General features: G+C 39.6%; 1 protein-coding gene across 2 annotated transcripts in view; it reads right to left on the bottom strand.

The window, feature by feature from the left end:
* Positions 1-1,121: 1,121 nt before the first annotated feature.
* The window catches only part of LOC126419091 (aquaporin-like), a 355,970-nt gene continuing 333,693 nt past the window's right edge, over positions 1,122-23,398 (bottom strand). For both annotated transcript variants that reach the window (XM_050086188.1, XM_050086187.1), the window contains exons 6-7: positions 21,858-21,938; positions 1,122-4,374 (exon numbers count right to left, since the gene is read on the bottom strand). In XM_050086188.1, coding sequence (XP_049942145.1) covers positions 4,198-4,374; positions 21,858-21,938 — 258 coding nt within the window. In that variant the 3' untranslated portion in view covers positions 1,122-4,197. The remainder of the gene's footprint in view (positions 4,375-21,857; positions 21,939-23,398) is intronic.

Here is a 23,398-nt window from a genome sequence, read left to right as displayed (position 1 = left end):
TGTTTACGTTTAGCAGACAGAGACTAAGATGAAGGTGAGTGGCTCATTGCAACAAAATCGTCCATGATTGCCAGCGTCTCCAATAGCGCACTCCTTCCAACTTGGGGCTCCCTCGGAGGGCGCTCACCCGGCTTTGGTGAATGTTCACGCCCCATGTCACACGTCCTGAACTTCTGGCAGAGGGACCAACTGGCAATTTGGGAAGGTCACAACTCAGGCAATTACCACTGTCTGAGCCTGGCCTGTACCAGGAGGTATGTGCAAAGCTTACCTACCGGGGCTGGGAATTACGCATTATGCAGCCACCTGTTACACGTCAAATACGTGGGATGCCCTTCAGGAGCGCTCACTGAGGAAAAAGAAACGAAGAGGAACTCAAACGCCAAATCGGAGGAAGGGTATGAGATGGAAAAGAAAGAAAAAACAGATGAGGCGCATTCTGATGTCAGGCTATTAAAACATCAAAATACATTCTCAAAAATATCCCAGACAAGTTCCCCAAGGGAGAGGAAAAAGGACAGCAGAAGTATAGACATTCAGCACGGAAAGGCAAGAGATGTTGCCAAAGCTGGGACTCCATGATACCCAAGCACGAACTCATCAAAGAGTGGTAAGCCCCATGGGGGGGGGGGGGGGGGATATTATGCAAATAGTGTGTCAGTCTCGATAGAATCAAAGGCATTACTGAATTTGAGAAGGATCAGCAAACTGACAATCTGTAACCAGTTTTGCCGGCCGCGGTGGTCTCGCGGTTCTGGGCGCTCAGTCCGGAACCGCGTGACTGCTACAGTCGCAGGTTCGAATCCTGCCTCGGGCATGGATGTGTGTGATGTCCTTAGGTTAGTTAGGTTTCAGTAGTTCTAAGTTCTAGGGGACTGATGACCACAGATGTTAAGTCCCATAGTGCTCAGAGCCATTTGAACCATTTGTAACCAGTTTTGTATCCTTTGTGACTTTGATTGTGGTAAACGAACTTTTCTTTTTCTTTTTTTAATATAAGACCACATTCAAGAAAGAAAAAAATATTATAAACTTTTAACAAACATAAAATTTATTTTTGTGACTTGCATATATACATAAAATCTGACAATTAACAAAACAACTTACGTTCACAGCATCAGGATATACTAATATACTTAACAGGGTAAGAAAAGGTGCATACCCGTGATAAATAGGAAACAAAAAACAAATGTGTATAATAAATAGCTATTGCTACAGTTTAATAGAAATATGTCTCACAATAAATAAATAAACAAAACCAGCACCATAAATTAAATTTACATTTGTAAAATGTAAGTGCTTTAAAACTTGAAATATTCAAATGCTTCTCTATTTTGGTGAACATAAACTTGAGTACAATAAATAATATCCCATACTAACGTTGTTTAGATTTAATGTCAAGATCCTGCTGAGCGAATATCGAATATCCTGTACCATAACATCACAATGTCTGATGATTTTTAACTGAAGTATAGCGATTAGTCAGGAGCTCACATTAAAATCGGAGCAGTCACTGTAATTTTATCTTGTTTCTAAAGTTTTATATCTCATCTCATACTTTCAAAATGGCAGTGATTTTATATGCAGTGTGGACAACAGACAAACTAGAGTAGAGAAATTTTAAAATATTTACAGGAAAAAATAGAAGTAAATTTAAATATCTGCTGTTAATTCCTGCGAAATTGTTTTTTAAATTTGTCAGAGCACTTTTCATCAGAGACTCTATGACATGAAAGGAGCTGAAATATACTTAATGAAACTCCTTGGCAAGCTATATTCATTGGTGAGAGATCTTTGGTAGCAAGTAGTGTGTTTTCAAATTGATGTCGCGATAAATGTGTAGAAAGAAAGTAGTTAAGCTTCGGAAACATTTGAAAAAAGTCAACCCTAACAAGAAATGGGAAATGATATTTCAACAAAAGAAAGGAAATCAACCAATACCATTTGGTACGAAAAGACGTAAATAATGGACGGAAACTACTGCTTTAAAAATGATAAATTAAAGGAAGCGCGGACAAGGGAAACGACGAAGATGAAGTTATTCTGTTCGACTGATTCAACCGCGATTCTTGGTGACACACTTTCCAGTAACAGTCATGCGAGCCATTAAAATTTTGTATATATCACTGGCTTTGGTAAGAAATAGAGAGCTTGATAAGTAACACAGTCAATAGGATTTTATTGAAGATTAACGTCGTACCGCTGTCAGGGAGCCGTCCAGACAGACAACACTGTAGTCTTCATCACACCACAAATTGAGACCTCGGTGTAAGATGAACTGTATTAACAGCTGAACTGAATGTGTACCGCGAAATGCTTTCCATACATTATTTGTATTTGGTGTAAATGTTTTCTATGTTTTTGTTAATATACTAAACATATTCTAATATTTGATACTTAAATCACAGTTTCGTACTGAAAACAAGAACCAATTCACACAGTTAAAACTGTTTTTGTTTTGTGTTTTCTCAATATTTTTTGGCACTGGAGGAACGGCCTTGTCTTTTTATACTTTGCAGAGTTAATTCATGTAAAACGTATCGTAAGAGCGATGTGCCCCTAACTGATATGCGTGAAGCCACTCATGTAAGTCACACTGCTGCAACATTGGCGTAGAAAATAATAAAGGAAAGATTATGTCGCACAATTGACGCAAAGACTGTGGTATATGCAGTCTCTTGACACATATGTAAGGGACGAAGCATACTGAGGCACTACATTGCGAGGCGTTCAGGTAGAGTAGATTCATGCTGCAGTAAATGCTACAAAGAGTAGGTGATCAACTGAATCACACTAGAAGTCTCAATGGAAATCATCCATGATCCATGTCAATAAAACACTCGAGCTCAAACAGTATTCCTACTTCGAAGCTTCGTGGTAGATTCAAACTGTGTGTCGGACCAGGTCTCGATTCATTGAAAGAATTCTCAAGAAGTGTAGTCTACAACAAAGGAGGCAGCTTACGAACCCCTAGTTCGACTGATACTTGAATATTGCTTCTCAGTCTGTTAACTCTTGGCAAATAGGAGAATCGACGGAGGAAACAGAGGAAACTCAAAGGTGAGCAGCGACTTACCGTTAAACGTACATTTAGGAATGGTGACGCTCATCCAACTGAGCGACAAACGTTACAAGAGAGGCAGTGTGCAGCAAGATATGGTTTACTGTTAAAATTCCGACAGCATACGTAACTAAAGCAGTCAATGAACATATTGCTTCCACCTGCCTTTATCTCGCGAAATGATCGTGAAGGCAAAATTAGAGATCCGAGCGCACACGGAGGCTTACCAACAACCGATTTTCCCGCGTATCATTCGTGACTCTAACAGAAAGGAGGATATTGACTGAGATACACAAAGTACTCTTCGTCACACACTGTAAGATTGTTTGCGGAGTAAAGGTGTAGAAGTACATGTAGGGCCCGGAAACTTGCCTTTAGTTGGCAATACCTTCACCGACTAAGTTATACAGATATGACTCACGAGATGGAGCAGTGGCTGTATAGTTCAGTCAATAACAGCATTGCTCACAAGAGATAAGGTTTCGGTTTAGAGTCTCACTCTCGTACACAGTTTAAATCTGCCAGGAAATTTCAAAACGGTGCACACTTAACTGCGGAGTACGTCGTTGGAAAGCAAAAGTAAATAAGTTCAAACAATTAGATTAAGTTTAAAGCCCTAAAAACATAAGCCAACCCTTAATTATCTAATATTTGCAAATATTTTATCTCGTATCTCACATTAACGGCACAGTGGATATCGGTCTTGAGCCTTGAAGCTCCTAATACTAACAAGTCAAGCATGATTTGAGATGCATAGGCAATAAAAACATTTCAATAATTTCCTGTATTCTTAGAGCTCTGTTGAGCTTAGAGAGCAGCCATTGGCACATTGAGAGGGCAGGATTGATCACTGAGAGGAAGCAGTGTCTGAGTGATCCATTGCCATGAAGTATCCATTTGCGACGAGTTTCTGCAGTATATGAATTCTGTCTTTCACAAGGCTTTTGTGATTTCAGGTACGATTATCTCGCTTTCCTCGAGGTTCCGTTCTTGGCTTTTCAGTCCTCATCGACCCCTGCACAGTGAGGGAAGAACAGACTAAGGGCTTGCAGGTTCTGTAAAGTTCGTGATCGCTGAGGAGCCAACGCAGATGCTCCCAAGTCTGGTCTGAGAACAGTGAAGAGGCGCGTCCGCTGCTAGAACCTGTGGCTCTCAGTCACCACAGAGTCGTCAGCGTCTGTGCTACCTCCGGCGCAGCAGCCGACGCTGTTGTCGCTACTCTTGGAGGTCACCTCAGACGGCCGCTCCTCGAACACCAGCTGGTACAGCAGAGTCGCCACCGCCGCACCCGACAGGGGACCCACCCAGTAGATCTGAAAACAACAGCACCAACACATACAACACATTCACACAGCACCTTTCATCCAAACAGAGTCACTCAGTAATTAAAAGAAACGAGCTGCATGTCGTTAGCATTCTCGTCTGATACATCAGGTAGTCATGATGTACGAACGTCAATCTATGCTATCAGGATCACAAAACTTGCCAAGAGAGATCTACTATCAATCAGATCACAACCACATATCACAGTAATCAAGAAATGATCCTCAAACATCTATTAATAAAATGTTCAGATAGATTTAACCTCGACCAACCAGGAATTCACGTGTGGGGAAGGCAACGCCACAGGGATTAAATCAGGATATCGTTCATCCGTGAAAGATCTTGCATTCAAAATACTTTTTAACCTATTCGTGAGCCTGCAAGATGGTGCAGAACCCTTAACATATATATGTTAGAGCACTATACTCTGGTCCTTGCGGTTCAGATTTAATTCTGAATAGTGCCGGGGATTTTTCCTCATCGCCATAATTCCAGGATGGCATCAGGTCCATAAAGCCTGCTATTAAATGAGTAGTGGGGATTTTTCGTGGGAATAAAAGGCATTTGGGGTGATAAGACCACCACACTCCCCCTCCTAGTGTCATGATGCAAAAAGGCCGAAGACTACCTACAATCAGCTCAGTAGCCCAGTCATAGGCTATGTATCTTAGAGAGGGCGGAAAGAAGAGATGTACAAAGTTGGAGGAAGAAGTATGTGCAATATATGTGGTGAATGTGGATGTAGGGGAAGACATGCATCTTCACTTGTACATGCGTTCGGCTCATACATAGCACACATCTCCTCCTCCACCTTCTCTGTGACTACTTGTTGCTCCCCACATCTCCTTGTCCACCTCATCCTCCGACCTCTACTTGTCCATCTCCTCCTTGTCACCCTCCCTGTCTCTTCATCTACTTTTTCCACTTCTCTTGGCCCATGTGCTCTGACCACACTCTCTGAGCATACCTTCCTTCCCCCTCCCTCTGTAAACTCGTTCACCTTCCCCCTCCCCTCTTCTTTTTCCACCTGCCCACTACCCCTCTACACCTTCTACCTGCCTCCTGCCAAAACCCTTCCTACACATTTCCTCCTCCCCTCTTTCTGTCCTCCCCATTCTCTCCATTTCCTCTCCCCAATCTCTATCCAGCTCTTCTTCCCCTCTCTGTCCATGTACTCCTTCTCATCCTCCCTCTGTCCATATTCTCCTGCCTGCCTCTTCCTATCCACCTCCTTCTTTGTATCCATCTTGTCCCCCCCCCCCCTTTTCTCTCTGTTCCCACTCTCTCTGTCCATCCGTTCCTGCCCTCTCTCCCAAACAGTCCCATCCTGCCCCCTCTGCTTATGCCCTGCTTTATCCATATCAAGCTTCCTTCAGCTGTGCACATCCCCATGTGTGGCCCTTGCAAAACAGGTCGATAAAGCAGGCCTAATTACACTAACACAGCACACCTGTCATGAAGGGCTGGAAAAATGAGTGTTGCCGGTGCCATATAGGTTGTGCTGCAAAGCATGTCGATAAGACAGACTGATATTAATCTTTCCCAACTTGATTCTTGTGCAAGCCAGCCGACATGGCAAGGCTGAAAAAACAAGTTTCTGCTCCTATTGCAGCTAGGAGGCTTTAACTATGTCAGTGCTGATAGTCGTGAAGTTTGCCATTTATTTACCAAATTCCATTGAAATCAACCCAGGGGTTCCAGAGGAGATGCTGGACACACACACACAAACACACAAACACACACACTGAAACACGTATGTAACATAGCAGCGATGGCGAGGCATTGTAGCATCTGTGACCAGAGAGTATGCGCTTGACCGCGCGAGTGTTGCGAGCGGTTCTCTGTCAGTAGTAGTCGTTGCGAGTCTGTAGCTCTGTCTAGTTGTCGCTATGCAGAGCAGTAGTCAGTCAGTAGTCGTTGCGAGTCTGTCAGTAGTAGTCGTTGCGAGTCTGTAGCTCTGGCTAGTTGAGAGCAGTACTCTGTCAGTAGTCGTCGCGTGCTGTACGCTAATAGTCGTCATGCAGAGCGGTCGGTCAGTGATAGCAGTCCAGTGCGGGTGATGTAGGCGGTCGGCAACACTGGTCAAGATGGTGAATAAGGTATACTGTTAATTAATATAATTATTAGATAATGAAAAATTGTAATTATTCTCCAACAAGTTCCCCAATAATAATTTTTATTTCAAAAGCATTTTTTTCCAAAAATTTAATTTTTTATTGAACTAAAGATCTCGTTGCACTTCCCATTTCATTCCACTTCTTTTGAAGAAAAATTTCACTATAATCAAAAAAAAAAAAAGGGAGAATATTATTATTTGCAATGCAGTTCCTCCAAGCGGTGCGCAACAACAAGAGCAGATATGTGACATCCATTTATTCTGAGGTAAGACTTTAATTCTGATTGTTTTACACAGGGCCAAAGACCGATATTTCGGTTTAATTAAATTTTCTTATCACTGAATGGACTTTAATTTTTCATCAGGAATTTATATTTGAGTCAGATTGCGAATTTCACATTTTTGTTGCCATTGTCAGTACATTTCATTGTGCGCAGGTTACGTTTAGCGCAATGTCCATTAGCATCCCTAAATAATATTGGCCATTCTTTTAAATTTCTGTGGGGAGGTTACACTTGGCGACACCCAGTCCAGGATCGTATTTCGTTGAGAGTCTTTTGAACAACAGTCAGATATCTGCTCTTGTTTGCTTAGATATAATTAGGATTTAGCGCAACGCTTTTAATAATATTGTGACTTTCTCTCTACAGGTCAACGGCAATTTGCTGCTTTGTTGTATTTGTGTGTTGCTTTTGCATTGTGCTTATTTGTTTTGTGAATAATTGTGACTATTGCAAAAATGCCGCGAAAGACTGTGAATAGTGTATCGCGAAGTATTGTGAATGAAATTACCGACTTAAACAACGTGACCGATAGTAATTGTGATACGCAGCGTAATGATGACAGTCCTGCGTTCACTAACAATCAGTGCATTCCAACCACTAATGATGACTTTTACCTTAATGATGAGCAAACGAACTCAATTGTCTCGTCTGTTAATTTGACAATTGATGACGCAGAACGCTCTATTGTAATGAGCGCTGCCCAGCTTAACACACCCGATTCGGAAAACTCAAGTAATGTACAGACAAATCTGTCTAATGAAAATGAACAGATCACACAAAGTAGGACGGATTTATTTAATTCCGAAATAGTGAGTGACAGTGTACATCGGACTGATAATCCTTTTTGTAAGTTGCAAAATGACCAAATGGTCACACAAAGTGCGACAACTGCAGGTACATCATTAAACAGTACAGAGAATGGAGTAGATAATGTTACATTGGGTCAAATTATGGCAATATTGCTGCAAAATAAGGAAGATAACAAACAAGTTAAGGAAAGTTTGAAACAACTTAATAAAATTAATGAAAAACTAGACAACAATGATGAAAACCTCAAGCAACTTAGTGAACAGGTCAGACAACAAAATGAAAAATTTGACGACAATTCGAGGCAGCTTAGTGAACAAATTAAAGCTGTTGCCGCGCAGTGTCATGACACTAAGGAACAGTTGCGCGCGGAAATTGAGGCGTGTTCACAAAAAAATAGCGAAGAAATTAAATCTGTTGCGCAAGAATTAAGAGAAATGCAAACAGTCGCAACAGAAACACTCAGAGACGAAATTAGCGGAGTCGCTAAACAATGCTCTGAAAAAGCTGCACAATTACGGGACGAGTTTAAAGCAATGACGGTAGAACTTTCGCGTACTATGGACGCAAAGATAGAAGCGAAATTCGAACAGCAGAACACTCAGATTAACGAGCGCTTTAGTCAGCACATACAGAACAGTGATACGCGTTTCCGCAGATTTATTCAAGATCAAAACAAAGTAAAACGACAAGTCATGGAAACAATCACTGCACAAAGACAAGAGGACAAACGTAAAATATTCGCGAAAGCGAAGACGTATGTAGACAATAATATTACTACAGTGTCCGACAAAATTAATACCATAGAACAATTGAACGCGGAATTACGGGATGAAATTTCTGATCTTAAAGCAAAAACAGATACACACACAGTAAATATTCAAACAGTGACAGATAGATTCGAACAACTAGATCTAACACAGGATTGTGATGTTATCAAAGGTGATGTTAAAAAACTGAGCGAAACTACGCGCAAGTTGCAAAAACAGATTAATGCGTCTGATTCTAAAACCGATGATCAGGTTAAAATACTGACTGAAAAATGTGATGAATTGGCCAGTCGTATTGATGCTATCGAAAATACTAATGACAATAAATCAGACGATACTGCACCGGTTTCATTTATCCAAACGCCTGAATTTCAAAATTTACAGCAGACAATTAATGAGATCGATTCATCTAACAACACGTTACGTAGGAAGTTGTCAAATTTACAACAAGAAGTAACAGAGATGAAAAACTTTTCAGTTAATAATACGTCACAGAATCCGCTACTTTGCGAACATTTGTCAGAGTCACGCAGCGCGTATCATGTGAGCATTTTACAGCAACCACGCGACTTAAAATATGAAAAGCTATGCAACTTGGAATCCGAAATGACACAGACGAACAGATTCACACACAAACCTGAACGTGTTATCAAACTGAGTGACGAGAACGTAGATTTCGAGCAATTTGCATTTGTAAGAAAATGTAAGGAATTTAATAATGACAGCGTACAGGTACACGCTTTGCACTGTATACGACAATTTATCTTTGTACATTCACCACTATTACCTGTAATGCAAAAACTAGCTTTGAACCAGATGCGACAATTTGCTATTGTATTTTCATCAGCATTATCTATTATGCAGAAATTGGAATTAGCATGCAGACAGCAATTTATTTCTGAATTTTTACCGCCATTGCCTGTAACGCAAAAGCTAAAATTGATTTGCAGTGCGTAATAGACCTCAGGGGATTCATTACGCTTTAATGAATATGTGCCGTAGCGAGCATAGGGCCCCGAGCTGGAGTAGTGCTGTTTCATCTTTAGTTTTCTGCACTGCTGCCTTTTCTTCTACTATCCTTTATATCTATCCAAACTGCTCTTTAACTATTGCTCTACCTAGTATTAAGAAATGACTAAAGAAAACCTGATATGACAAATATTTTACCGAATGTGACAATTTTCAGTAGGCACTCCCGTAATGACAACTACCGCCGTAATTTTGATAACAGATAAAATCATAATCATCAGTATGTGTAAAATTAACAGCAAACGCATTTTTTGGTAACAATAGACGTTTTCCACCACAATAGCATGAAAGTCAGCCGCTTAGCATACCTAACCAACAATGCAGTCTACAAGGTCAACCAAACTTTAATGTTTCGCCGCGTGCACGTAAAGTCTCAGCTACAACAAATAATAACGCACGGCAGCAAAGAAATAACTACGTACAGACAACACTTCATTTCAATTCGTATCGTAAGGCGCCGTATAGAAATTACTATCATGACAGACGTAAAAAAAAACGATGAGCACAATTATCAGCGTACATATAACAACAGTCGGTCTCACCAACAGCAAAATCATACGCAAGAACATATTCTCATGAATCAACCCGACAGTAGGTACCATCCATAGCGTAATACGTCAGTAAGAAATAACAGAGCAGTTCAAATAGTTGAAATGCCACAGCATCCTCCCGTAAATAATAACACGTACGATAGATTTTAACCAGATACAGCACAGAGTGCATATTCCAGTAACATAAGCAATAATTTTGACTCGCAGATTCTTGTTCACGAAAAATGTTATTAATTTTGACGCCATCCGACACACGTTTGCATTAAGGACAGAATTACGACGTATGTAGACGACATTCTTATCGCAGAAGCTAACTGGTCCGAACACAATATGATTCTTGAACAACTGTTGCAAACTTTTCATGCACAAGGACTCACAGTTAACCTCAGTAAATCGCACTTTGGCAAAACTTCCATAAAATTTCTTGGACACGTAATTTCAGCAGAAGGCATTGCACCTGATCCGGAAAAACTTCAAGCTCTACGTGACATTACTGTTCCTACAACAAAAAAGCAATTACGCAGTTTTTTGGGCTTAATTAACTTTTTTCGTAAATTTATTCATCATTCTGCTTTAGACACGCCTAGACTATGCCAATCAACAGGTAAAAACACTATTTGGTCTTGGGATAAGCAAGCACACTCTGAATTCATGAACCTGAAACATGCTTTGTTGAATGCACCACTATTATCGCACCCAGATCTTACCAGAAATTTTTCCATTGCTACCGACAGTTCCAACACCGCTTTAGGCGTACACATTTTCCAGGAAATAGAAGAAGATGGCTCTACAGTAATCAAAAACATCGCATTTGCAAGCCGCATTCTGTCACCTGCTGAACGAAATTACTCCGTTACAGAACTTGAAACATTATGTGTTGTATGGGCTTTTACGAGATTTCGGCACTTTCTTTATGGCAGACATACCACCGTTTACACAGACCACAGAGCGATACAATTTTTACTTTCAGCTAAATTCACTCACGACAGGTTAAGCAGATGGAAACTATATTTACAGGAATTTAATTTTACAATAGTTCACATTCCCGGCACACAAAATGTTATAGCAGACGCACTATCGCGTTCTCTCGGCAACAATCAGCAAGACGTAGCAACCAACTTCTGCAAAACAAATTTCAGTGTCATGTACATTCAGCAAGTTGCATTTGAAAACTTTATTTCATCGTCATTACAGGACATAGCAAAGGAGCAAAATAAAGACAATGTGTGGAAAGAAATTAAACACCTTTGGCTAGATAGAAAAAATGTTACGATTAGAAACCACTACACTGTACGCAATGACATTCTGTTTCGCCGCTCTCATCCTGACAGCAACAGCTGGTTATTATGCATACCTGACGAACTGGTTAACAAATTAATTTGGTACACTCATTTAAGCTACGCACATTACGGAGCACGAAAATGTTTTCTTATACTGAGACAGAACTGTTATTTTACTAACATGGAAAAACGTATACGACGAGTTTTAGCGTCTTGTAAAATTTGCCAGAAAGCTAAATCAGACACCACTTCACATATTCCTCCGTTATATCCCATTATACCTGTTAAATTAAGACACATGGCCGCTGTAGATATTTTTGGTCCGATTCCCAGAACTAACAGAGGTTTTTGCTACATATTTGTCGCTGTTGAGCTCACTTCAAAATTTGTTACTTTCACTCCATTACGCAAAGCTACTGCTAAAACTGTTTCAAATGCATTTATAAAACATTTTCTATCTCATGTAGGGCATGTAATGAAAGTAATTTCCGACAATGGATCACAATTTCGTAGTAGTGTATGGACACGCATGTTACGAGCTAGAAACATTTCTCCGATCTATATATACAAGTACCACGCTTCTTCGAACCCCTGTGAAAGATTAATGAAGGAAATTGGTAAACTGTGTAGAATATACTGCCACAAAAGACATATTGATTGGGATACACACATACTCTCATTCCAAGATGTAATTAATTCCATTCCAAATGAATCCACTATGCTATCTCCGTCTGTTATACTGAAAAACGTTGAACCACCAAACAAAATTAAAGAATTAGTAAAACTACCCAAAAGTCGTCGCCTACGACACCACGAAATAATTGACATTGCGCTGAACAACATCAAACGTGCCGCAGAGCGCCGGAGAAGACAGCAAAAACAGGTTTGTACACGCCGCGACTTTCACGTTGGACAGAAGATATTGATACGTACACACTATTTATCCAGTAAATTAAAAGGTAAGTGCAGTAAATTTGAACTTCTATACGCAGGTCCATATCGGATTCGCAGCATTCCTCACCCCAATGTTGTACACGTCGAAACTTTGAGAACCAGAAAATCGAAAGGCAATCACCATATCTCAAACATTAAACCGTTTATTGAGTGAAACCACTGTATGATTCAACACACTATGATGCCATTTACTAACGCAATTATTTCACGTGACTAATTACTGATGATTATCGTATTTTTTCTTGGCAAGTGCCCGGCAAGGTAAGGTTAGCAGGTCGCTTTTCTTGTCGTTACACATCAGACCGTGCATATTTTTCCAGATGAACTTACGTATTTTATGACTAATTATGCAATATTAGCTAATGACCTGTTAATTTCATTACATTTTTTTTATTAAAGTCTTTAATTCTCGCCTTGATTAATTACACTACATACAAGCTGAACACAACGAACGTCACATTTGTCTTTTTATGTATGATTGTATTCCTGTTTTGTTTATATGCACTGTAAAATAGTTAAGATATAACACACACCAGTTGACTTTGACATTTTTTTTGCCTTATGACATCTCAACATCGTGACTGTTTTACATTTTTTTTGCTGCTGCATCGTATTATTCTGTGTACATTTTTGCATCTGAACACTGTCAACGTCTTTAACATATTACGTTTTCTGTCATGTTATGCTGCATGGTTAATTATGTCACCATAAACCAGTCATTATTTAGTGGGTATAGGATTTAAATGCAAGACATTAGTCTTTGTTCATGAATTTCAGAAAGGAATGATGATTCTAAGAAATAAATTTAGCATAAATGGGAATTTCACCTAGGGAATAAACGAAAGGAGATGCAATAACTTTATGAGGAAGAGTAAATGGATCAGGATTGGCAGGCATTAACAAGAATATACAATACTCATCACAGAATAGCAGTCTTAACTAATTTTTTCTTTCAGATTACAAGGTGATTGATGCAGGCTGTCAGAGAGAACTACACATCTTAGTTTTAGTGATGAAATATGCTAGAGATAAGGAATAGTTATGTAATGAGTAATGAAGTGATTTTTTGCAGATGATAATGAGTACTGATGAATAATGATGAAGGATATGGTATTATGAATAATGAAGTTTTTCTTTCCAGGTGATGATAATGGTGAAGTTATGATGATATGGATAATGAAGTTTTTTTCTTTACAGATGAGGATAATGTTGAAGTAATGTATTTATGCTACGTAGTTATTTAAGTATTTGTTGCAGTTTGCTTTGACAGCAGGTGTTATATTGCATAGTAGGATGACGGAAAGTTTTGGAAAGGACAGCTATGGAACACATTTTATACACATTTCACTACTTGTTAATTCGAAGTTCACTACTTTTCAGCATAGTGTGCGTTTCTTCTTTCAGGTCAATAATCCGTTTTGTATTTTTTCCAGGAGAAGTTTTTCATGACACTTACTAAACCTGTTACTTATTATACCTGTTCTAGTACTTGCATTTTTATATTTTTACCCATTTGTGTCTATCGTTTATAAATGTGATCACATGTACTGCCTTGTTACATAATCTTGCTACAGCTGACTCATGACGAATGACGTTACCTATCCTCATTTGCTGCAATAGGTCAAAAGCAAATAGTGTTATGTTTCAGCAATTAATTATCGATCCCAACGCAATGCATTGCTACCAAAAAAATGTATTACCAGTCCCACATAATGTCACTAGTTTATGATAATTCTGAATAATACTGATCAACTATGAATAGCATGTCACTTGAGTAATGACCTCTTAATGAGACTAGCTGATAACTGCCACTGTTTATTGTAATGATACCACTTATAATGCCTGTGATTATTAATGATTTGACTGTAATTAACTGATTTTAATAATGACTTTGTAATGGTCTGAATACTACTGAAGGAGGAACACTGTTTATTGTAATGTTACCACTTATAATGCCTGTGATTATTAATGATTTGACTGTAATTAACTGATTTTAATAATGACTTTGTAATGGTCTGAATACTACTGAAGGAGGAACACTGTTTATTGTAATGATACCACTTATAATGCCTGTGATTATTGATGAATTGACTGTAATTAACTGATTTTAATAATGACTTTGTAATGGTCTGAATACTACTGAAGGAGGAACACTGTTTATTGTAATGAGTACTTGTAATGCCCATGATTATTAATGCTATGACTATAATTAACTGATTTTTAATAATGACTTCGTAATAATTTGAATAATACTGAATGATGATTCTATTCAATACTTGCTGGCCACTGAGTGCCAATAATTAATGTCACTCCACGAATTGTGATTAATTATGCCATTGATTAGCTCTTGTTTCCAATGTTGATACTTTGTAACCAGAAAAGAATGTGACTGTTTAATAATGCTTTGTAATTAGAAGAAGGCTAATGATTCTTAATAGATTGGAATGACAAATGATTAATTAACTGTCATTAGGATGTTTTGTAATTAGAAGGCTAATGAATCTTAATTACTGTTTAATAATGCTTTGTAATTAGGAGAAGGGTAATAATTCTTACTACATTGGAATGACACAATTAATTAGCTATGGTACTGTTTAGTAATGCTTTGTAATTAAGAGAATACTAATGATTCTTACTATATTAGAATGACAAATGATTAATTAACGACAAATGATTAATTAACTGTAACTAGACAAATGATTAATATGATTAATTAACTGTAATTAGACAAATGATTAATATGATTAATTAACTGTAATTAGACAAATGATTAATTAACTGTAATTAGACAAATGATTAATTAACGACAAATGATTAATTAACTGTAATTAGGAGAAGGTTAATGATTCTTAATTATACTCTGTAACTGAAAATAATGCATTTATTTCATAATGCTTTGTAACCAGGAAAAGAAGGCTACTGACTCTATGTAAAACAATTAATGAACATTTTTCTGTAATACTACATACTTGGTACAGAAATGTTCAATAACTGGGCTATGAATGCCACAAACTGCTAATTAAGTCTGTAACTGTCAATATTATGTGACTTGATGTCCTTCACCTCATAAGCTGACTACCCTAAATTACTGCAATGTCCATTTGTCCTGTTTATCCTAGTGATCATGGAGCACTATATTTGGTTTTTGCACTAATTCTACGTTGGTGTGCCTTGTAAGAGTGTGGTGTTGACACGACATGCTGTCCACCACCATGAGCGATGAAGACATTATTATGGTCCCACTGTTTGGTGTACCTAATGTACTGCCAAAATGAAAACATGGAACATTACTACGACAGTTCAGTGTCTTGGCTACACTGATAAATTCTGATGGGAAAAGAACTTCAAGTTGTGTCACTTGGTGTTGTACTTCTGTGGAAAGATATGGACTTTCAGAGCAGCTGTGTGCAATCTAAAGTGCTACAACCATGATGCAATCCTTCCCTTTCCTATCCTGAAGTTCATAGGTTATACATTTTTCGATTCGCTGAACTCCAATGCGAGTACACTTATGTCACTTGTCAACATAATATTTTTGCCAGTCTGTTCATTTGTTCTGAATATGCTAAAGAATTTTCAGTGCCTGTGCACTTTGTTATCTGTCAAATAATTTGTATATACATTTTTCTGATTTGCTACTATGTTTTGTACTCACATTTTGTCTTTGTCTGATATATTTTGTACTTAGTGCGTGTGCACAACATTTACTTTATGTACTACATCTAATTATTCTTGCCAGTCTGTTTATTTGTTCTGCATATGCTAAAGAATTTTTTCAGTGCCTGTGCACTTTATTATCTGTCAAATAATTTGTATATACATTTTTCTGATTTGCTACTATGTTTTGTACTCACATTTTGTCTTTGTCTGATATATTTTGTACTTAGTGCGTGTGCACAACATTTAAATATTCTGTAAGTTGTAGAATTTTGTTAATTAAAGAAAAATTTTACCGCGCTTGGCAAGTCCAAATGACTCACCATCGCTGCCAAATTTTTGCCCCCCCAGTGGAGGGTTATGAAACACGTATGTAACATAGCAGCGATGGCGAGGCATTGTAGCATCTGTGACCAGAGAGTATGCGCTTGACCGCGCGAGTGTTGCGAGCGGTTCTCTGTCAGTAGTAGTCGTTGCGAGTCTGTAGCTCTGTCTAGTTGTCGCTATGCAGAGCAGTAGTCAGTCAGTAGTCGTTGCGAGTCTGTCAGTAGTAGTCGTTGCGAGTCTGTAGCTCTGGCTAGTTGAGAGCAGTACTCTGTCAGTAGTCGTCGCGTGCTGTACGCTAATAGTCGTCATGCAGAGCGGTCGGTCAGTGATAGCAGTCCAGTGCGGGTGATGTAGGCGGTCGGCAACACTGGTCAAGATGGTGAATAAGGTATACTGTTAATTAATATAATTATTAGATAATGAAAAATTGTAATTATTCTCCAACAAGTTCCCCAATAATAATTTTTATTTCAAAAGCATTTTTTTCCAAAAATTTAATTTTTTATTGAACTAAAGATCTCGTTGCACTTCCCATTTCATTCCACTTCTTTTGAAGAAAAATTTCACTATAATCAAAAAAAAAAAAAAAGGGAGAATATTATTATTTGCAATGCAGTTCCTCCAAGCGGTGCGCAACAACAAGAGCAGATATGTGACATCCATTTATTCTGAGGTAAGACTTTAATTCTGATTGTTTTACACAGGGCCAAAGACCGATATTTCGGTTTAATTAAATTTTCTTATCACTGAATGGACTTTAATTTTTCATCAGGAATTTATATTTGAGTCAGATTGCGAATTTCACATTTTTGTTGCCATTGTCAGTACATTTCATTGTGCGCAGGTTACGTTTAGCGCAATGTCCATTAGCATCCCTAAATAATATTGGCCATTCTTTTAAATTTCTGTGGGGAGGTTACAACACACACACACACACACACACACACACACACACACACACACACACAGTATTTAGTATATATATAAGTGAAACATCAAGAGGACATCACCTTATGTGGACACACACACATTGTTTACTGCCTGAAAAGAAAGTGAAACATCCAGAGGACATCGTCTTATGTCAATGAAACTTCTTAACTAATAGTGACTACAGTGCCCAAAAAGAAAATGAAACACCTAGAAGACGTCATCTTATGTCAAACTTCTTATAACTACAGTTGCAGCCTTTTGTGATTGATTAATCTCCAGGGTGCATCAATGATTAAGGACATGGAGATGCTGTGTACCCATTTGGTACAGCGTTGTCAGCATCTGACACAGTTTGAGAGTTTCCTCATTGTGTGTCTCCATTTCGCAGGTTGGTCGAATCATGCAATATTTAGATTTGTGTGGGTTTCAGCTGTGATAGTGGCCTGATATAAGGCATGGGGATATGAAGGCAGACATACTCGTCTTCCAAGGTTTTGATCGAGTGTCTGATCACCAAGCTCTCTGTAATCCCTTCACCGTTGAGTCCGCCTGAGTCTCCTCGATAGAACATGTATGGGACTAGCTCGGATGTCAACTCAGTCCCAGCGTCACTATCGAAGATATCACGAACCATTTACAACAGTCGCGGTCTAGCTTAGCTCAGGAGAAGATGCAACGGTTTTATGACACTTATTTCGACCGAATAATTGCATGCAACCAGGCCTGGGATGGTACAGCATCATATCGATAAGCGGGTTCATACTTTTAAGTACTTTGTACACATGATCCCAGGTTTTTAATCATTTAAATAACATCTCCTCCAAAGCACTTAAGTTTTATTTCGTTCCCTCCTCACCTTTTGGGTGGTTTACTTTTATCTCATGCAGCGTAGGATAAAGCGTGATGTTCCTGGATGTTCCGCCTCTAACTGAATGAGAATATTTCCAGTAGTCTGTCCAGTGGTCTGGGTGTTATGCTGTGCGTAGGTATAATGTTCGTGATCGTACAGACCTCCAGGCTTTGAACACAATATTCTCACTGGCCAATGTTCCTGTGACACTGTACTCTTTTCCGATAGGCGCCTTTTCAGGGGAGCATACGGCTATGACTTCAATTTTATGGATGACAATGTGCGACAGAATCGGAAAGCTTATGTGGAGGATCTCATGCAGCGTGGAGCGAGAGAATATTGGGCGAATCGACTGTTCTGCCCGTTCCCCCCGGCTTAAATCCCACAGGGAACGTGTGGGACGCATTGGAGAGAGACGTGTTGTAGCACGTCCACATGCACCAGCGACCACCCAGCAGATGTCAGCTGCGCTGTTGGAGGAATGGAACGCCCTACCACCAGAACTCCTTACCAAACTTGATGCCAGCATGGTAGCATCTTGTAGAGCATGCATTGCCATCAGTAGTGATCACAAACCCTATTAAAAACCATGTACAATCTTTTCTAGTGTCCACAGGACCATCATGAACGGCGGTGAATTCAGTATGATTTTGTCTTTGAATAAAGAGTTTCATATTTTCATATCATCACGTATGTCTTCTCAGTTACCATCTGTACTACCCTGTAGCAGTTCTTCCTGTGGTCGAAGTTTCACCAAGCTACTTTACCATGACACATCATGCGAAAGATGCTTTCATCCTTACACTTTTCCACACCAGCATAGTGTGCCGTGAGTACGTCGATAAAAGGAGGCCACAGAAGTTAGCGTCAACTGTCGGGGACGCTTTTGAGGCAACGAAAATACGGGAGGCTAGCATAGAACGCATCCATTACTGGCAGTGATGAATACAACAAGGACCAGAACTTAGACTTAGTTGCATCATTGAAAGCATCTCTAAGTAGCCAGTGGAACAATGAATAGAAAACTTGTAGCGCAGCTATGTGGGTGCCCTATAGTGAACTACAGCCCCGTGTCCCCGCCACACAGTAGTATTCCAAACAAACTGTCCCACGCACATTTTGTTGGACTGCGACGCCCCTGAGATTTAACCATATACATTACAAAAAAACATGTACACTGATTTGGAAGAGTGACCTTCCCTACTGTGTACGTGGAGGTGTTAACCATGTGATACTTGGACGTTTTACCCATACAATTTAGGAGTATGACATATCTGACCACTCAGCGTGAAAACGCTCGGTGGTTATCAAGATTTTGAGAGTACTGTGGAAGAATCTTGCGGCGTTTGAAGGGGAGTCGTTGGCAATGAATAGTTCTCCTTTAGCAGAGACATTAGTTTGTTATATAAGAAACTATCAGCCTCGATTGCGGTATTGAAACCAGCCTTTACCTAGGTTTCAGCGCAAATAATTCAGTCTTCTTCAGAAGATATACCTGAATCTATAATTTGTCTAAGAGGGCATGGTCTAGAAATAAAACTAAAACAGCCTGAATAGGCGTAGTCACATTTTAAAAATGCGGTACGTAAGTACTAAGCCAACTCGAAGACTTAAGCTCTGGCGTGCACCTCGTCTCCATGGACGCCGTACTTATTGCGATGTAGTGAAGATTTACCCAATGTGGGATACAGCGTAGCGTGACACAGATTAGAATTAAACAGGGAAGCTATATCTGGCACATTCTGCCCTACTTGAAAGTTTGGTACAGACCTGTGTATTAGAAAAGGTACTGTATACCTAAATGCTCAAATAATCATGATATTTTCCGAAGCTGGAATTTTATCTGTTGATCACGTATTGTATATACTGTTACAGTACAGTGCAGAAGGTACTGAAAGACGCAAGGAGACGAACATAAATTATACTTTTATTTAAAGACAATATCTACACTGTAGTCACAGCTGCTCATGATGGTCCCCTGCAGATTACAAAAGGCGAGACATGAATCTTAACGGTGTGTGCAATCACCACGGATTGCACTGCATGTTCTACCACTTACTCCCATGATAGCTGCAAAATTGGTAAGAGTTCTTGTCGTATTGCGTTCTATTCTATCACCAGTGCTGTTGACAACTGCTGCATGGTCCTTGGTATATGTGGACGTGATGCTACGCGTCTCCTCAAAGCACACCACACGTGCTCGATGGGGTTTGAAAAGGGGGGAACGAGCAGACCAGTCCATTCGCTGAATGTCCCCTCGTTCCAATAGCTCTCCCACTCTCTCCCACACTCACACTCACACTCTCTCTCACTGTCTCTCTCTCTCTCTCTCTCTCACTCTCTCTCTCTCTCTCTCTCTCTCTCTCTCTCTCTCTCTCTCTCTCACACACACACACACACACAAACACATACACACTCCCTCTCTCTCTCCCTCTCTCTCACACTCTCTCTCCTTCTGTCTCTCTCACACACACACTCTCTCTCTCTCACTCTCACTCTCTCTCTCTCTCGCTACCTCCTGCGCTGTTCGATGCCTACGCGCACTGTCAACCTTGAAAACGAAGTCATTGCCGAATTTACCCCTGAAAAGACACACATGGGGGAGGAGTACAGTCTAACAATAACGTTGACAGGCCAGTGTACCGTGTTCAAAGATTTATAGATCAGTACACCCACACGCCATTAGCCCTCCCTACACCTGGACCATCGAAACGATTATGTTCGACAATGTTGGTCGTAAATTTATGTGAAGGGTAGGTGTGAACACATAATGCACGTGGGAATATTGTCGAACACCGTTGTCAAACGGGTTGTAGGAGACATGGAGCATTCCACCACAAAACTCCTTACCAACCTTGTGGGCAACGTAGGAGCACGTTGCAGAGCATGCACTGCCTCCCGCAGTGATAACGCATCCTATTAAGGATCATGCCCTTTTGTAATGCCCAGGGGACCATCATAAATAGCGATGATTTCAGTGCAATTTTCGTTTGTGAATGAGAGTGTCATTTCTTTTCGACTCATTGCATATTTCTTTCCGATACGCTGTGTACCATACTGTAATAGTTCTTTCTATGTATGGCCCAAGTTTCATTTAGTTATGTTACTTGGCAGTAACAGATCATACGAAAGTTATTTTCATCATTACGTTTTTCACTTCAGTGTAGTTTTCTCAAGCAGATGGCCTCCGTTAATGAGAGAAAAATGTTGTTTTCTTCCTAAAATATTCAACAGACTATTACATAAAACATTCTTTATACTCAATTCTAAAAAGACCTTTGAAGGATCATGTTCCGTCACATTTTTTTAGCATATTGCAGCCCAGTCAGCAGTTGTGATAGACTAACATACTGAAGAATCCGCCTCAGTTGCGAGAATTTTCTGGTCTTGACCCAGGTTTCGGCTAGAATAATCCAGCCTTCTTCAGAAGCATAAAATTGCTATAACATACCAGAGTAAGGCACGCGTGCAGCGGTCAGTGCCAACGTAGTTGCCGCTGCCAACCGACCGCGTGGTAACGTGATGCCAGGGCTGCACTTCAGTTAAGTGGTTTTAATTCGACATGGTACCACGGTACTATAGGTTTTAATTTTTAATGTTAACTGTTCCTTACTCTGGCATGTTATAGTAATTTTATGCTTCTGAAGAAAGCTAGATTATTCTAGCCGAAACCTAGGTCAAGACCAGAAAATTCTCGCAAGTGAGGCGGATTCTTTAATATATTTTCATATTTTTTTGTTATTACATGTGTTTGGAAGACATTCTATTCAGTGAGAAGCAAGGTCCGGATCTGTTTGCCACCAAGAAACTCCCCATGAAAAGTGTTTGTGTGGATTCCAAACCTTCGTCCCAATTTACTCTTATACTGAACACAACAGCGTCTGAGATGAGGTCCCTGGAAATGCTCTGCGAACTTACCCAGTGGTCCGTCCAGACGTTCTTCCAGAGCGCTGGAGCCAGTGTCCTCACTGGGTTCATGCTGGCTCCCGTGTAAGGGCCCTGCAAACCACGAAACAACAGCAGTCACGACACAGTACAGGTTGAGAATTGATTCGCAGCATCATGTAACTGCTTTGAAATACGGTGAACATTGACTTATTTCTCCTTTGTCTGTACAAAGTCTGCTCAATGGAGTATTTAATTTGGTTCAAGCATCGCTTTTAGAATTTCACACACGGAAATGGAATTAACAAGAGTCTAGTTCAACTGATTTTAGGTTTGCCAAAATTCACCAATATATTTTTATGAAAATTACAACTGCTATTAAAGGATGCTACTAGTCCAAATAAACAACATAAGTGCGTACTCATAAAACAACATTTCAGATGATATGCAATGTAGATGAGGGGTGGTTTTGAGATTGGTTCAAACGGCTTGTTTATTTAGCATTGATTGCTGGACGTCAGAGGTTTTGACGTAAGATGCACTACTTTAGCAAAACTAGGATTTGAAACTAAATGCTAATATTTTACATTTTTGTTCAGAGAAATCCACCACGCAAATTTTCAAGTGGGGTGCTGGATCGTAAGATATTAAATGTATTGTAAGAATTCCTTTCCAAATGAAGGTAATAATCTCATTAACATTTCAGCCCAAGCAGCTTCTGTGCGTATTTCAGGTCGCTTCCACTCCCATTGCCACATGCTCTGCGCCACAGGCTTGGTCATAGCAATATCTGTGTTAAACACACCAGCTGACGGAAGTCTAATAGCGTCTCATATTGTGTAACTGAGGCACTTGATATTTCGCAGACACTTCTTCTCAGTGCATCTTCCTCTTTGCTTCAACCTTAAGGCACTCTCTCCGACAGATCACGTCGATATCATCAGGTCGCCAACCTCATAACATCACCTCGAAACGCCACCATCGAACATCGTCACCAGTTCGTCATCATCAGACCATCACCATCAGAACGTCTCTCTCAGATCATCTCTCTCAGAAGACCTCTCTCTAATCGTCTGCCCCAGATGAGCTCCCTCAGATCATTGCCATCAAATTGCAACCATAGTATCATCACCATTCTATCACCATATCAACCTCGAAGCCTCATCTGATCGTTACAAGCTAACTCCAATGTATTTTCTGTTATCTCCACATAATTATCAGCCACTTCAGAGCACATTACGTACAAGTTTCTCATCCTTATTAAATGATAAATACAATTAACGTTGTCCTGTTATCGTTTTAACTTCAGGTCTTTATCAAAGTATTAGTTAATTACTGGCCGTTGCCGATTACTTTTTGGTAACTGTTTTGATTTGTATACAAAATGCTTCGTTATCATAAGTTAATTTCACATTACTATCTACTGTAAACGTTGTTTATGTTTTCAGCTACGAGCATCAACCAATTTAGTGTACTTGAGAATTGTTATCCTCTGGAATTAAATGATACGTCTTTGAAGTAGGCCACAGTTTCAAACTGGGCAGTCGTTGTCAAGTCCGTAAGTCCTCATTATG

The sequence above is a fragment of the Schistocerca serialis genome, chromosome 9 (assembly GCF_023864345.2).
Source record: "Schistocerca serialis cubense isolate TAMUIC-IGC-003099 chromosome 9, iqSchSeri2.2, whole genome shotgun sequence".
Classification (NCBI taxonomy): domain Eukaryota; kingdom Metazoa; phylum Arthropoda; class Insecta; order Orthoptera; family Acrididae; genus Schistocerca; species Schistocerca serialis.
This window is presented reverse-complemented; position numbering and strand designations above follow the sequence as displayed.